The sequence below is a fragment of the Chelonia mydas genome, chromosome 10 (genome assembly GCF_015237465.2).
Source record: "Chelonia mydas isolate rCheMyd1 chromosome 10, rCheMyd1.pri.v2, whole genome shotgun sequence".
Classification (NCBI taxonomy): domain Eukaryota; kingdom Metazoa; phylum Chordata; order Testudines; family Cheloniidae; genus Chelonia; species Chelonia mydas.
Genome location: NC_051250.2, coordinates 77,453,783 through 77,469,950, shown reverse-complemented (window position 1 = coordinate 77,469,950; position 16,168 = coordinate 77,453,783). Strand labels below are relative to the sequence as shown.

The 16,168-nt window shown below is 47.3% G+C and overlaps 1 protein-coding gene across 4 annotated transcripts in view; it reads left to right on the top strand.

Moving 5' to 3' along the window:
* The first annotated feature begins 3,564 nt into the window (after nt 1-3,564).
* Nucleotides 3,565-16,168, top strand: part of IGDCC4 (immunoglobulin superfamily DCC subclass member 4) — a 189,319-nt gene continuing 176,715 nt past the window's right edge. For 3 of the 4 annotated variants that reach the window (XM_043523564.1, XM_043523565.1, XM_043523563.1), the window contains exon 1: nt 3,648-3,840. In XM_043523564.1, the coding sequence (XP_043379499.1) occupies nt 3,774-3,840 (67 nt within the window). In that variant the 5' untranslated portion in view covers nt 3,648-3,773. Of the gene's footprint in view, nt 3,841-16,168 lie in introns of all 4 variants that reach the window. The other variant, XM_027824935.3, reaches the window with a different exon arrangement.

The following is a 16,168-nucleotide window of genomic DNA, read 5'->3' as shown; positions in this document are numbered from 1 at the left end:
CTGATGCCAGGGGGGCCTTGGTGTTATACTTAGCAAACGGCCAGTTGTGGGTGAGGATGCTCCAGGTCAGCAACACCCCTGGAATTCTGATTCCTTACACCAGGTGGCATTTGTTTGTATACCACGAGTGTGTAGGGTCCCCAGAACATGAGGCACTGTACAGACGCGAGTAGGAGACAGACCCTGCCTCAAATTGTTTACAATTTAATAGACAGAGAAGGCAAAGGGAGGGGAAAAAATATTATTATTATTATTTTATTAAAGCCGGTTAAAAAATGGAGGGGTTTTTGGCATGGAAAATTTACTTTTAGTTGAAACAACAATTACCAAAATATCTTTTTTAATGAAAAGTTAAAATGTTCTTCAAAGAACAGACCCTTTCCATGGAAAACTTAGTTTAATCAGCAACCTAGCCCTAATTCTTATTTCCGTTTTACAAAACGGGACACTGAGGCACAGAGCGATGAAATGATTCACCTAGGGTCACACCAGAAGCAGAATCAGGACCAAACCCATCTTCAGAGTCTTCAACCAAAGCCACCCCCTTCCAGCTTAGCCCTGGTGCTGGTGACCTCAGTGGGTGGATTTTCCTCTGTGATCTTGATGACCAATGCGGATGAGGTGTCATTAGCCAGGTCTCGTGTAACAATATGGACTCTTCTCTGGTATCACTTTTCTGTCGTTAGCTTCACTTAGATGCAGACCACGCCTCTAGGCCTGGCCCTGGCACACCTGCCCGTAGTTCTGTGGGTTTGGAGTAGAGCCTAAATACGCCAGCTAACTCCTAGCTCCTGCTGCTGGGTGTGGATTATCTGACAGGTGCATAGATTGATGCACCTGCCTGAATTAGCACAGAATTTGGCCCATAATTCCTCTTAATAGTCCTGAATCATTTCACTAGTTTATACTAACGAAGTGCCATTAATCTCACCACGTAAAGCCTCTCCCATCTGCACCATTTTAGTTCTGGTTGTATTGTTGCTGTTTTGAAGACTGGGCTTTTCAAAAAGAGCCTAATGGAGTTAGGCTCTCAATTCCCATGTACTGCCAGTGGGATTTAGGGATCCAGCTCCCAAGAATATTTAGAAAATCTTAGCCTAACCAAAACTGTGCTGTCAAACAGACAAAGGAATGTGGGCTCATTATAATCTGTTGTCCAGCAAGATATACTGTAGCTCTAATACACAACAGAGCTGGGCCCTGAGAACGGTGAGAATTGGATCAGAACCTTATGGCCCACCTCTAATGCATGCCTGAGAGCCATGTTCACCTCTCCAGCCCTAGCTCTGAACTGTTGGCTCATGCAGTCTGTCAGTAACTGGTAACTAAGTGCCAAGTGCAAAGTTAAAATTGCATAACTGGTAAACATGGGCAACTTGCTTCCCACGTGCAGCCTTTCTGTTTTCATAGTTCATTGAACAAGCTAATAAATAGAAAGATCTGGATTAAAGAGAGTTCTTTGGTAAATGAAGGAGTTTTATTTCCAGCATGGTCAGAGCTCTGTGCTTTCCACACTGCAGTGATAAAACATCTCTCTGCACTAGGCAACGTATTCCCTATTTCCTAGCCCACAGCACTCAGTCTCCTACCCGCTTTGGAGATGAATGCCTTCTGTTTTTATATAGCGACCTCATTCAGCCCGCTGGAGGGCAAAGGAGACACTGGGATGTTATCCCTCTCCTGGGCCAGAAATGCACCTATATGGCTTTGCACTTGCGTGTGCTGAAATAACTCTTTGTTATTTGCCAAGCTACGGAGGCCGCGGTATTTTTGCAGCCTCTCTCAGTGCTCCCAGAGCACTTTATCATTTCCACTGCTGAGCAGGGTTGGAGAAACAGCCAAATGAGCCCTGCCCCTGTTTTCATAGCCCGAGGCTGAGGATGGGTCACACGATACATTTTATTCCAAAAGCAACCGAAGCCGTAACTCGTGGGCTGCACATCACCAACATTTAAAGAGTCAGGAGACAAATGACTAAGAACCCAAACCTGCACCCAGGCAAGTGGAGCTCGTGGTTAATGACTGGCCCAGTTTGGATGTGGATTTGCTCCAGGTCGGGGGGTGATTTGAGGCTCCAGCTCAGGCCGGCAGCTCCAATTTTGATCAAACTATAATCCCTAGATTTTTTTTTTATACCAGGTATAGTCAGTGCTTCTCGCATTTGCGTGATCTTTGGGTCCAAATCTAGCCAGGGCTCGCGGGGAGGAGGGGGATCCTGGCCTGTGGAGCAGCAGGGCTACTCTGTGACTGCTGCTGGCCCCTGCCCCACTCCGCTCTGTGTGTGTGTGTGTGTGTGTGTGTGTGTGTGTGTGTGTGTGTGTGTGTGTGTGTAGGGGGAATGTAAGTGGATCTGTACTGACATGGATCCACCAGCTCTGCCCCCCTCAAAACCCCTTTGCATAGTAAAGAAAAAGCTGTCCCCATGGACCTCAGCCTTATAGCTCCACAGGGTGCAGATCTTCCTCTTCCCACAGCTCCAGCCACCCTGTGTGCTTCTTCGGCTGCCTAGCAAGTCTTCCGCTCCTGTAGATAGTGTGGGACTAGGGGGTGACCCTTAAAAAGAGAATAGGGTGAATACACCCACTGGGAAATATGACTGGATGTGGCATCTAGCTTGTAACTGGAGCATTGATGTAACCTGCCCCACAGCCGTGCTTAGGAGGTGACAGGAGGAGAAACGTTGGGTTCAAAATCTTGTTTAACAAAACTATCTACAATAGCAGGTACTTGATTACACTGTTTATGTCCAATATGCCAAAGGCCCGGGTCCTTGCTCAATGACATCTCTGTCCTTACTGCCCTAAGCTCCCATTCAAGTCAGTGGGCACTTGCCTAACGACTAAAATGAAGCCCCTTATCCTGCAATCAGATACCTCCGGGTCAGTTTGGCTGAGGTTCAACCCTCAGTTTGTTTCTAATCTCTGAGATTTTTGTGTGTGCTAGCCTAATATTGCAACGCTTGGGTTTTTGCAGGGAAATGTTTGTTTCCCCATAAATATTTATTTATCTATCTCCCTCCCGGTAGCATTTCTTGGGCAATCTTTTTGTAAAGGATGGACTGTGCTCCCATTTCCCTCTCCAAAAATATTCTAATCTGGGACTGAAATTGACCTGCCACTTCCCCATTAGTGTTTGCAAAACACTTTGAAGAGGAAAAGTGCTAAGCCTGAAATGTTTTTATCCTTCAAATCCTACATATTCTTGGGGGAAGGGAGGATAGAGTCAGACTTCCTGAAGCTCTTAGCAACCTGTTGAATGAATAAATACATAGTCCTTTATTTTTTTAAAAATAGCACTCTTCTGGGTCACCCAGCCTTGCTAAATACTGGCAGGGTGTGCAAGCGGGAGCTGACCCTTCCTCTTCTCCAGACCCACAAAGAAATACAGAGCCCACCACCAGTCCTTTTATTTTTGTCATGCTCTGGTTCTTGTTTGCTAACCCTGCACACAGAGCTGGGCTCTTCAGCAAGGAGTGACCAATCTGTTTCCCTCAAAGCTTCCAGCATGCTGCTGCATGGAGAAACAGAAAGGGGTGTGTGTGCGCTGGGTTGTTGGCAGAGGTTCAGGCGTCTCTAGTGGACACCTAAAGTGGGACTTGAGTGTGTGTGTGTGTGTGTGTGCATGTGTGCAAGCAAGCAACTCACATAGTCTCTAATATTCACACAAGATGGCGATGGAGTGGAGGGAGACTCAGCTCCCCTCTTAAATGTTCTTCTTCTGGACATTCAAAGAGTCCTGCTTTCCCCCCCCCCCCGGAGATTTTAAGGGTTTACATGGCGCTGGAGGACTTGCTTTGTCTCTGTTTTTTCTCTTTGACCTTCTGTGTCCTGGCTGTGGAAGGTAATCAATGGGGCTGGGGTTCTCTTTTGTGTGTTGTGTGCAGGGGTGGGGGATCAGGGTGTGGGTGATTGCGGGCGGGGGGGGGAGGACTCTGTATTTAGGGGGAGAGCCCCTTGCCCTCCTCCTCTGAGCAAGCAACCCAGGGGGCTAGTGCAGAGCTGGGGAAGGCTCTGTCTCCCGCTCCGCTCCCTTCCTTCTCCGCCTGGCAATAGGAGCGTGCACCTCACCCCTGGCCATAAAATAAGGCAGCTGCCCGGCGTGGGGGGGGAATTGCACCTCCCGGGGGGCTGCCGCCGGGGCACGAAGCCGCGCGCGGCTGCCGGAGCCCTGCCAGGCTCATTCGCCGGCTTGTGAGCCGCAGCGACGATTTCTGGGGGAGCGGCGGAGCGAGCCCGGCCGCTGCGGGCACGGCCCGGCAGCCGCTCCCGACCCCGGTGCCCGGGCGGCCCGGCCCCTGCGCCCGCCAGCGGGGCCAGCCCGAGAGCGCGGCGGGGAAGCGGGGAAACAGCCCGCCGGGCTCGCCGGGGCTGGGGCATGGGGCAGGCGCGGGGCCGGGGGACAGACGGACGGACACACACACAATGTGTTGCAAAAAGTTCGCGGGGCCGGGCTGGGATGTGAAGGGGGCGCCCGGCCAGGCAGATCCCGAGTTAATGTCCGTGCGGGGGGGGGGGGGGTAATTTACTGTCCCCCCCACCCCGCCCCACCCCGCGTTTACAGCTGCGCTCGGCGGGCGGGCGAGCTCGGAGCGGTGCCCGCAGCCCGCTCGGGGCCATGTGCTGCCCCCGGGCGGGGCGGCTCCCTCCGGAGCGGGGCGCTGCCTCCCGGCGTGTCGGGGCGAGGGCAGGGGGGGAGCCCGGGCTGGAGGTCCCGGGGGGGGGTTTGCTTTGGGGGGCTGGGCTCCTGCAGCAGCCCATTCCCCCCGCAGGGAGACCAGGGGAGAAGAGGCCTGAGCCCCGGGGCGCTGCTGGCCCCCCGTGTCTCTCCTGGAGCTTGGGGGGGATGTTGCTCCAGCCACGTGCTTTGCTGCCTGCCCCAGCCATTGCAAGGGGAAGAGCAGCAGCTGCGCCCTGGGGTGGGAGCTGCCCCGTTGGCCAGCGCTGGGGGAGGCTGTGGAGGGGGAATCCCTCTGTCTGTGGGCCTGGGGGGTGGGGGGAAGCCGCGTGCCCCAAAGGCAGGGAGAGCAGTCCCCCCCCCCCCCCAACCCTGTGCCCACCCCCGTCGCCTCCCAGCCTTCGGGTCTGAGCCAGGCTTGAGCGGGGCTCCCAGGCTAGCTGGGTTTCAGGGTCCAGTGCTACTGCTGGGCTCCTATCACAAGGGGAGCCCTGGCCTCTCCTCTCTAGATTTGGGTGGGCTAATTCAGAGGGGCCATTTCCCTCTGGCCGGCTCAGCACCGAGGGGAGTGGGGAGGGGAGGGGCGGGGCAGGCGGTGGGAGAGAGAGGGGGGTGAGGCCAGGTGAGGCCGAGGATGAGGGAGGATTGATGGAGAGCAGTGTTCAGGCTGCTCTGAGATTAGGCTGTTCCTTGCCTCCATAGCAGGAGATCTCTTTCTGTCTGCGGAGGAGAACTTGCTGGTTGGATCTTAGGGCGTTGAGAACTCAAATCCGCATTTCTGATGCAGCCACCGGCCGACTCCGAAGGTCTGGGCCTGAAATGCCAGCTCCTGGCTAGCGGGGACACAGGGGGTGCTCCCGCCGGGCTCTGCAAGGCGGTCGCGTTGTGCATGCTCATTGTGATGCTCGGCAAAACATCCAGGTGTAATTTTCAAGCAGGGGAAGCTCTGCATAAAGCTTTGTGTAGCTAATGGAAACAGCTTCCTTTCTTCAAATGGGAACCTCTTGGTGAGCGTGAAATCTTGCTCCGAATATCTTCCAGTCAGGCCCAGGTACCTCTTTATACGTTAAAAAAAAAAAAAAAAGCGCCATGACTTTACTTTTCACTTCGCTAGCTTACTGCCTACCAATGCAGGTTTCTTAGTTCTACCATATTAGCAAATATTTAGTTGATCAATCAAGTAATCCAATAATAAACATACCAGTCACTCCCCTGTTTGTAGGGATTGGTTACATAAATGAGCGAAGCGCACGTGTTCGCGTACACATCTCTCGGATCTAGATCCTTGACTCTGTGTTTAACCACAGAAGCTTTCACCAAGGTTCGTTCACGTTGTGGACCTTTGGATGCATTGCTTCTTCCAATGTGTACGCTTGCCCATTTAAGTGTTTAACTGCATCTCTGAAAAAGTATTAGAAAGGCATGGGTTGCTACAACTTCACTGTTGCAATAGCATGTGTGTTAAATGTCTGCTCGACTTAGGTTTTTTTTAAGATAAACACACAAAACAAAGATTTAAGCCAGGAGCGTCATACCCGTTTCACTGCATGTATTTATTCAGTCCTCTGATGAATTCAGGTTCAGCAGAGTAGAAGTTTCCATTTATTAAAGTTTTTAGCCCTTAAAGTTGCAAAGATAACCCTTTTTAATATGAGTGGATGGATGCAGGGATGTATTAACCCTGAGAGATGTGGACTGCTCTTGTTGTCTATACTGGGAGTTGACGCTGAATCCTACTGATGCTATTTTAAGGGCCAGATTATTGCATAATGTAGGTGCAGAATTGCATGCTCACAAAATTTACTGTTGCTGTGTGTGTAAATGAACAATGGTACAGGAAAGTTGCCCATTGTCACCCAAGGGGAGCATCTCTTTAGATGCTCTGGAGCATGTGGCCTTAACTTTTAGCTCCAGACAGTGCTCATGGTACAAGATTGTAGTTTTTTGTTTCAAAATTAACTTGTCAGATTTTTGGGTCAGGAGCCATGGTTCCTTGTGTGTTTGTATGGCAGAAAAGGCGCAGATGGCAGGAGAAGTGTAGGGGAGAGGCAGAGGATGAGGGAGGTGATGGAGAGCAGTGTTCAGGCTGCCAGAAACTGGGAGTGGGTGACAGGGGATGGATCACTCGATGATTACCTGTTCCGTTTATTCCCGCTGAAGCACCTGGGATTGGCCACTGTCGGAAGACAAGATGGACCTTTGGTCTGACCCAGTAGGGCTGTTCTTATGTTAAACAAACAGCACAATGGGTGGAGCCTTTGGGTACCACTGCAATACTTATTATAATCAATAATAATGGTTTTAAAGGGTTGAAACTTTAGTTTTCAAACAAGATTCAAGAAGGAATCTGGAATTCCCTCTCTAGGATGTGTAATGGTGGCTTGCCCAGTTTTTGAAATCAGTGTAAAGAGAATAGTCAAAATTTGTTTTTTAATTATTGGCTATTTGTTGTTGTGCCTGGAAAAAAAATGACCTCTACTATACTATTGTTACTTGCTGGTTCACCCCAGTGCAGGAATATACAGTACAATGTGGAGAAAGGTTCAGAAGTGAAGTTGGTGGTGGTGGGGGTGTGCGTGTGTGTGTATGGTCAGCAGGTGGGTTTTACTGTGAAAACAAAAGTCTTGAATTGCTTTAATCTCAAATTCATTCTGTGAAAGGTTGAAATGCTTTTTTAAAGTTGTGAATTGGACCCCATGGCCACTTGTTTCAATCCAAAATTCAAGCATCAGGGGGTATGAGATACGAAGAAACTGAAGTGGGAAAATCCTCCCCCATGGACTTTAAAGAAGTTATGCTGAGGATTGGGCCCAGTATTTTGCAAAACCTTCTGCTGTCTCATTTGATACAGTTTTCCCTGAAGAGCCAGGAAGGGTTTTTTTGAAAGATTCTTGCTTGGCCCTGCCAAGGGGGTTTGTGTTGCATGCTTCACATGGGGCTCTCTAGAGGGATACAGCTTGCATTTGGGCAGCGGGAGGGAGAGAGCTAGCTTTCCAACTGAACGATCAGATGAAATCCATCTAGATTTATGTAATTGGTGTCTGTTGTAAAATCTCCTTTGTGGTTTCTGAACTGGTTTACTTCCTCTATTACCTAACTTTCGCTCTGTTTTGTTCTTGTCGCATTCTTGCTGGCTCCGCAGCCCTGCGGCGTGCTGAATACGCTTAGTGCCTTTGCCTAGAACAGTCAGTCTTGCTATTGTCCCAGAGGTCACATGTCTTGTCTTTTGCCATGGTAGCCTCTTCATTGCAGGCCGTCAGCTGCATGCAGATTCATCTGCCCTGATGTAGCATCACCTGATTGCCGACTTTTTTGGAGGGTGGGCAAATGTTGGTTTGCACGGTGGGGTGAGGGGAGCTGTACTTCTTGGAGCCTCCGTTTTCCATTGTGTGCTACATCCCTGTAGCATCTGCAGTGCCCTTGTGAAAGGCCATGTACTGATGCACATCATAATCTGATTTCAGACATGGCTCATTTCCAGGTGCAGGTCTTTCCCAGTCTTGAGTTTGCTGCGGTTGTGCTGTGGCTGTCGTGACAGACCGTCTTTCTGACAGATCAGTAGGTAACCTCCAAGCGCAGGTCTCTAAAGTAAAAATCTTTCTGGCATATATAATAAAATTTCATGAAGTTGATAGATTTCCACTCCATACGGCTAAATGCAGTGCCTTGCATAATGACAGGTTTCAGAGTAGCAGCCGTGTTTGTCTGTATTTGCAAAAAGAAAAGGAGGACTTGTGGCACCGACTCTAAGATGCCACAAGTACTCCTTTTCTTTTTGCGACTACAGACTAACATGGCTGTTACTCTGAAACCTTTCTGGCGTAGTTTCTCTTTCTTTTCTGTTGCATCTGGTGAGTGGGGAAATCGCATGTTTCGGGGTTTCTCCCTGCAGCTCCTTACGGAGAAGCTTGCCTCACCATGTTTTTAATTTTTTTTATACCTTCCTATTCCACCACTATTAAGTTACTCTGAAGCAATAAGAAAAAAAAGTTAAACTCTTAAACAAACCAAAAACCCTTTCCACATTTCTCCTATTTTTTGCAGTGAAATTTGATACCAGTTATTGGACGTTTGGTCTAGGAGGTAGGGCACTGAACTGGGACTCGGGAGTCCTGTATTCAGTTCCCAACTCAGCTTCTGCTGAGACTGTGGGCAAGTCACTTAATTTACCCTTGTGTCCCAGTTGCCCGTCTTAAAAAGAAATGGGGATAGTACCTGCTTTTTTTTCCAGAGGGTTGTTTGGATAGACTCCATTAACGATTGTGTGGCACCTAAATGCTACAGTGATGAAGAACACATTCGTACCCAGATGCCATGGAGATGGGTGCACTAGAAATCCATGGAGACATAGACTACTGGCTTGCCCTGTGTGTGTGCGTAAAAGTTTGATTGTGACCCCTGGTACTGTGGCCACTACAGCATTCGTGTACAGTAGTAGAATCTTCGAGTGGTGTGCCCCGTAGGTGATGGTCAGCCGTAGGAAGACAGCTGCTCACAGCAGCCACAGGCAAAATGCAGCTGGATTTGCACGAGTGCAACTACTTAGCATTCTGAGAAGACCCAGCCTGTACTCAGCACACTCTTGTAGCATTTAATGGCTGTGATACCATAATTAAGATGGGAATTAATATTTAATCTCATTGTAATTTGTTGTTGGAATCCATCCCAAACTTTTGCATGGGGTTGTGTGTGTGGTGGAAGTATTATAGTTAGGGGATTTTTGCATGGGTAATTGAAAGAGATTCTTAGTCCTGCTGGGGAAGGGTAACCCAAAACATTTACAAATCCAATATGATCACCTTAGTCATTTTTGTATCTGTAGAAAGCAAATGTTTGCTTTACAGTCAGCTGTAACACTAAAGGGAAAATGGTAAATCTTTGTTATAAGCTCTTGCCTAGCACATATTAGGCCAAATTCAACTCTGACGCAACTCTGTCACCTTCAGGAGAGGAACTTGGCCCGGTGTCTATAATTTGGTTTTTTTTAATCTTGTTGTATGTTAAAAAAACAACAACCCCAAAGCATTGTTTTATTGTGATACCAGCACTTGCATCAAGTGGCTTTCTCGCTATTGTGGTTTCCATTTCTTGTAGGGAGAGCACAGTCTGAACACAGGATTGGAAGCCAGGAATCCCTGAGCTCTGATGTTGATGCTTTTGGGTCTGGGCAGGCCACTGAACTGCTGTACCTCAGTTTCCCCATTTTGTGAAGGGAGGATACTACTGATAGTTACCTGTCTATCTGTCAGGGAATGTCATAAGGGGCTGGGAATGTGTGGAGAACTCTGTCACCCTAAGTAACTTTATAGCGTTTATTTGATTCCCATGCTTCAGTAACCCAAAACACGTTGATTTCTGATTTATCAACCTACAGCTGGTTTATGTTTTTAAATGATGGTGATGCCCATTGTCATTTAGGCAGTACAGCTTTTCAACCTCTAAATTATTCATTTAAAAAAAAAAGTTCCATTTTCCTCTGATTTGCTTTCCTCCTCCCACCCTCTACCATGAAACGTTTGAGTAGAAAAGCCGCAAATAGTGGTTTGCGTAGCATTCTTGTCCCATGTTGTCCCATGTGGGTCATTGTGGGAGGAGAGCCAGGAAAATTGCAAGGAATATAATGTTAGTTTTGGATGGACAATGAGAAATTGGGCATCATTCTGGTGGTGGAGGGTGTAGGTAGTCTGCAGGATTGACCCTTTGTCTGGTCCTCTTGGTGCGGTAATTGATTCTTGGTACTCAGCCCCGCAGTATGGTAATACTGACTTTGCCCTCATTCCTCTATAATATCCATAGTGATCATATCTCTGATCAGCTTTATGAGTCGGGCGCCATCCTGAAGCTCTCTACGGATCCTAGGGATGCTAAATATCACTCTGTGCACAGCTTCCTGGTGTCAGGGAGGAGACCTCACCAGCATTTACCCTGCTGGGTTGCTGAAACCAAACACTGTCAAGTTCTGTTGGCTTCTAGAGAGAAACAAAAGCTTAGCATTCTGGGGAAGAGCTAATCAGTGTTTACATTAAGCAAGGTAAAAATCTGTTAGAGTGGCAGCTGCTGAGAAGTGAAATTCCCCGCAGGGCTTGACTTGCTGATTGTGTGTGGGTCGACAGCAAATCTGCATGACAAGGCTTGGTCCCGAGCAGAGGGGGGAGTCTTCCACACACCACCTTATCCCCGATGCTAGTTCTTCCATGTACCTCATGCTCTGTCATTCGCAGATCTCAGAGTCAAGGCCCTTTGCCTGCAGTTGGTGGATGGGTGACGTTCCTAATTTACAGACGTGCCTGTGAACTTTTTATTTCTGTGTCTATTATGCGTGTGGGCTTCTCTCTGTTTCTGGGCTAAAGCCTGCCCTGCTCTAACATCTGGGGAACCCCGTTGATTCACTATGGATCTGCTTTCTGTTAAAAGTCCAACACTGCTCAAAGAGTGCTAAGGCTTGCAGGCTGAGTACCTCATTGCCCGTGGTAGTGGGTGATTAACATGACCCAGTGCCCATCATGGGGAGGGAGTGATGTACCCCATTGCCCAGTGTATGGCCTGATTTTAACAATAGGTGCATTTAAAAAAAAAAAAATCAAGATCTGCATTTTGGGCCCACATTACCTGGCTCTGCCTCTTAAATGTAACCTAGGTATTGAAGCTCCGGGTCTGTCTTGTGCTTTTTTTTTTTTTTTTTAATGCAGTGACACAGATTCATCGTCTGAGCGTTGTTAATATTTAAGAGATGTGTCTCTCCTGCGTCAGTGCTGGTGGTGCTGCACGTTTGCTAAACGCTGAGGCTCGGGAGTGAGGGGGAGCAAAGTTTGTTCCAGCGCAGAAGCTGGCAGGGGTTTGACTCATGGAATCTGTGGATGCAGCAGTCTGCAGGAGGCTACGCAGGGGACTTGTGCCCCACACTGCCTCCTGCCACTCCCCCAGTCCCTTCTGGCCTTAAACACTATGACCAGGGCAGCATGGCTCGGATGGAGCTGTGCTCCTGTGGGTTCCCTTGTGCAATGCTGGTGCTTGAGCTCCCTCACCCAAGAGGGTGGGAGCATTGGAGTACAGTGAAATACACCTTTACTCTAGCTTCACCCTCTTTATTCTCTGGCCCACCTGAAAAGAGCATTGGATGTGAGGATTGGCAGTGCACCCCGGCTCCTACCCCCCTTCCCTACCCAGATCTGCTGGGCTTTTGTCCCTGTGGAGTTGGAATGATTTGGCCCCATTTTAATTTTACAATCCAAGACATGAGCAGGTTAAAATGGATCACCACATGGGGAAAGATCTCGGGAAGTCTTCATGGGTTAAAAGCAGCAATCGCGTTTCAAGAATTAGTTGTCGAATAGATGAGGAAGGAACAGGGCCTGAGAACAGGATACTTCTGCCACGAGGGGTCTCCTGACATTCACTGCCACTACTGGGAGGATGTGAAGGGGACAAACTGTCTTGTGTTTTACCTTCTGTACTTGGGGATTTTGCCTCCTTGCAAATCTTTAAGTAAACAATCAATAGACAATTAAGTTAATTGGTGTGACAAGATAGGTCATTACTTGATGCAGTGGATTTCTCGTGCTGTCTCCTCTGAATCTATTAAGTATTTTGGGCCAAATTCTTCGATTGCCTACAAGGGCTTCGGTTATCCATCTGTCATGGGAGCATCAGTGGTGACCCCATAGTTTAAAGCTGTCTTGAGATTTGCACTTAAATCGGGACTAAAATCCCTATGCATGGCACCTTGCTGGCTGGATCAAATCTCCAGATTGGGCTCACTGAGTCGCCAGAGGATAATTGAATTTTCCATGACATTTTTTAAAACTAAAATATGTACTGGTTTTAGCAGAGGAAGGAATTAAAAGTGCTCTTTTTGGAAATCTTTGCCCTTTTATTCTTCTCACATTTCTTTGGGTTTGTCAAACCAACGCAGAGTTTCCAACTTGATACACTCCATATTCGGCTAACATCACAACCACTTCAAAAAATGAAACACAGAGTTGTTCTCCTAATCCAAGTCACTCAGTTGAGCTGTGTTAGTTCCATTAGCTGCTTTAGTTTCCAGCCGCTGCCGGCCACATGTGCTAGCTCTGCTCCCGACAAAGCGTTGGGAAAGCATGCCGGGCGTCGGAGGAGAGATGGAGACTTAGGAGGGAATGGACATGTGGGGGAGCAGGCTGAGTGAACCAGGTGTTGGAGGTGTGAGCGGTTCTACAGAGGCTCGGAGAGATGGAGCTTTAGCTGGAATGTTGGGGGTCGCTGCAGGAGATGGGGCTTGCGCATGGGTTGTCACATGACTTGCACATGTTCACAGGTGCGTCACGGGGCCTGCGTTGCAGGAAGCCAAATGCCTTTGTGCTGAGGACCCATTTTGTTTGATTGTCCAGTATTATTCCCTTTACGGTGTTTTGTAGAGCATTCTGCAACTGAGGTCGATTGTCCACTCCTGTTGAGACACAGGAAGTTGCCTTGTTACAGATGCCCACTGGCGATGCTACCAGAGCAAGGCATGGTGTCACTAGAGCAAATACATCGCATCGGCTTATTTACGTACTTGCTCGGGCAGCATGCATTATTGCTTAGTCAGCACTTCTCGGTGATATGTTTCAGAGTAGCAGCCGTGTTAGTCTGTATTCGCAAAAAGAAAAAGAGGACTTGTGGCACCTTAGAGACTAACCAATTTATTTGAGCATCAGCTTTCGTGAGCTACAGCTCACTTCATCGGCTGCATCCACTGAATACATCTGATGAAGTGAGCTGTAGCTCACGAAAGCTTATGCTCAAATAAATTGGTTAGTCTCTAAGGTGCCACAAGTCCTCTTTTTCTCTCTGTGATATGTGCATTGAAGATCAATGGGACACAAGAAATCCAGCATCTGATCAAATACTGACTGCAAATCTCTCATCCACGTTGACCAGAAAAATAGTTGCAATCTCCCTTCTCAGGAATGATTTTGTAAACATAATGTAGGCTATTAGGCAGTGAGAGGAAACCACTTTATCAGCTCAACAAGGTCCTGCTTGACAAGTTTATCCCTCAGGCCCTCAGGATGATGTAAACAAGGAAATACTTTAACAACAGAAAAAGATAAAAGAGAGCGATGGGCAGAGTCCTTTCAAGAGGTGCTAAAGAGACCGATGTCAGAAGAAACTATTGACTTTGACAAAGAAATCAATACAAATATTAAAACTTGAGAAAGCTGCTGGTGAAGACCAAGTGAGTGGGGAAATGCTGAAAGCTTGAGTTGATGAGACCTAGGATGAGGAAAAGCCTCCAGAACAATGGAAACCTGGGATTATAGTCAAAATACCAAAGAAAGATGACATAAACGACTGTGATAACTGTGAGGTGGTACATTCCTATCAGGGATAGGTAGTCTGCTGCAGTAGTATCTTAAGTCGAATAAAGGAAGCGGTTGTGGTGAATCTAAAGGAAGAGCAGGCTGGATTTCAACCCACAAGATCATGTGTTAGCCACATTTTCACACTAAGAATAATAATCGAATGGCAAAAATCGCCTAAACTTCATAGAATGCTTTCAAAAAAGCATTTCACAGCCCCCATTACAATTCATTCCGGGCCATCTTGAAAGGCTATGGTATGCCAACAAAAGGCCTTATATCAAGGTGAAGTTTGCTCAGTTAAAGTAAACGCAGGCTTGAGTGAATGGTTCAGACATAGACACTGGTGTCAAACAAGGATGCATTCTTTCACCTCTCCTGTTTGGCATCGCTGTTGACTTTGCTACGAGAATAAGGGTAGACAGGTACAAAACAGGCATTGCATGGCATGACAACAGAAGGTCTAGGTTTTGCTGTTGATGTCGCTCTTCTAAGTGACCGCTCAACCAGCATACAAGTGAAGACTGAAAGACTGTCCACATTGCAAAAAACATGGGATTAAGAAGCAGTTTTGAAAAAGCAAATCTAATTTACATCCCAGCTCAGCATTACTCAGCAAAGGAATACAAGAAATGAGCCAATGTACGTACCTCAGCAGTAACGTGCAAACCAATGGGGATGTTCAGAAGGAAATAATGTCACACACTGCAAGGAGCTGCATTCATCAGCTTTAACAAGATTTGGTCATTGAAAAATCTGAAGCTTAAAGGCTAAATTACAAATCTTCAACTTCAATGTTATTTCCATTTTAACGTTTGGATGAGAGAGCTGGAAATCCACCAAAGGGAAAGATAGATGTCTAAACGCCGCAGAAAAATACTAGCTCTTAAATGGAATGAGCTTATAACAAATGCTGAGATTTGTCAGAGAGTTCAACAATCCCTTATCTCTCAAGTTATCCAGAAAAGAAGACGGAAATATTTGGGACATGTGTTAAGACTGAAGCCAGACCATCTGCCGTGGCAGGTGAGCCACTGGGCAACTGGAAGAACATGTGAAAGGGGCTGATTGAGTAGTGTTTGGAGGAATTCATTCAGAGTGGGAAAACTTATGGGACTTAACAACGTAGAGGACATACAAAGAGCAGCCCAGGATAGACAGGGATGGCGGAGCCTTCTTTGTGCCCTAAGAGATATTTAACAGCACGGGAAGGGTTCAGGTTCAGGTATTAGCCATGTAAATTACTGCCATGGACAATGATTGTGATGGAACAGTAAACGTCTTGAAACTCTGGTTTGATTTTTTTCTTAGGGTTGCTAACTAGTTGTTTATTGATTGCAGCTTTTGTCAGAGAACACAAAATATTGATCTAAATTATTTAGCCCCTTTTTTCCTAGATCAGAGTAAATCCAACTTATTTCTTCCTCTCTGTGCTGTACTCTCTTATCTCTAAATAATGCACAATGAACATTTTGCTGAGGAGAGAGACTTTTGATCCAGAATGTCAAATGTTGATCCATTAATGAATGGTCCACAGGAGCACACTTTGTATCTCATGCCCTTTCAAATGTTACTCGTTGAAAACCAGAATAGAAATGTTGTCTCAGGTGTTGTCATTGGGTTTTCTGTACATGCGCAAAACAAAGTTAGGTGGAGGTTGCTTCCAGCTGCCAGCACATTATAGCTTCTAATTTAGTTAGCGTTTGTTGTTGCTGCCAGAATTTTTTGCATTAGCAGAGAGAGTTCAATGTAGTGTGAAAGGCTTTCAATAACACTTCAGCAGCAGTGTGAGCTGTCAAATTATTCGTTTTATTCTCTGTTCTTCTGTACCAGTCAAGGCACTTTGGTAAAGCTCCTTTCAGCCAGCAGGTGGAGACATTGCCATGGCATAGTTCTGATTTCCCAGATGCAGTGACTGAGAGAGACTCTTGGCTGTGTGTGTATTCATTGAGCTCTTCATTCTAGTTCCCAAATTCGGCACCTTCCCCGTACTTAGGAAAGCCAAGAGGCTGCGTTCTAAGCTGTAACAGCACTGCACAGCTAGCTGCCAACAGTATGTCTACATTGCACATGAAGATGCAATTGTAGCAAAGACAGACATCCCCACGCCAGCTGTAATCTAGCTAACATGGGTAACAATCGTAATGCAGGCGTGGCAGGCTTCAGCACGGGCT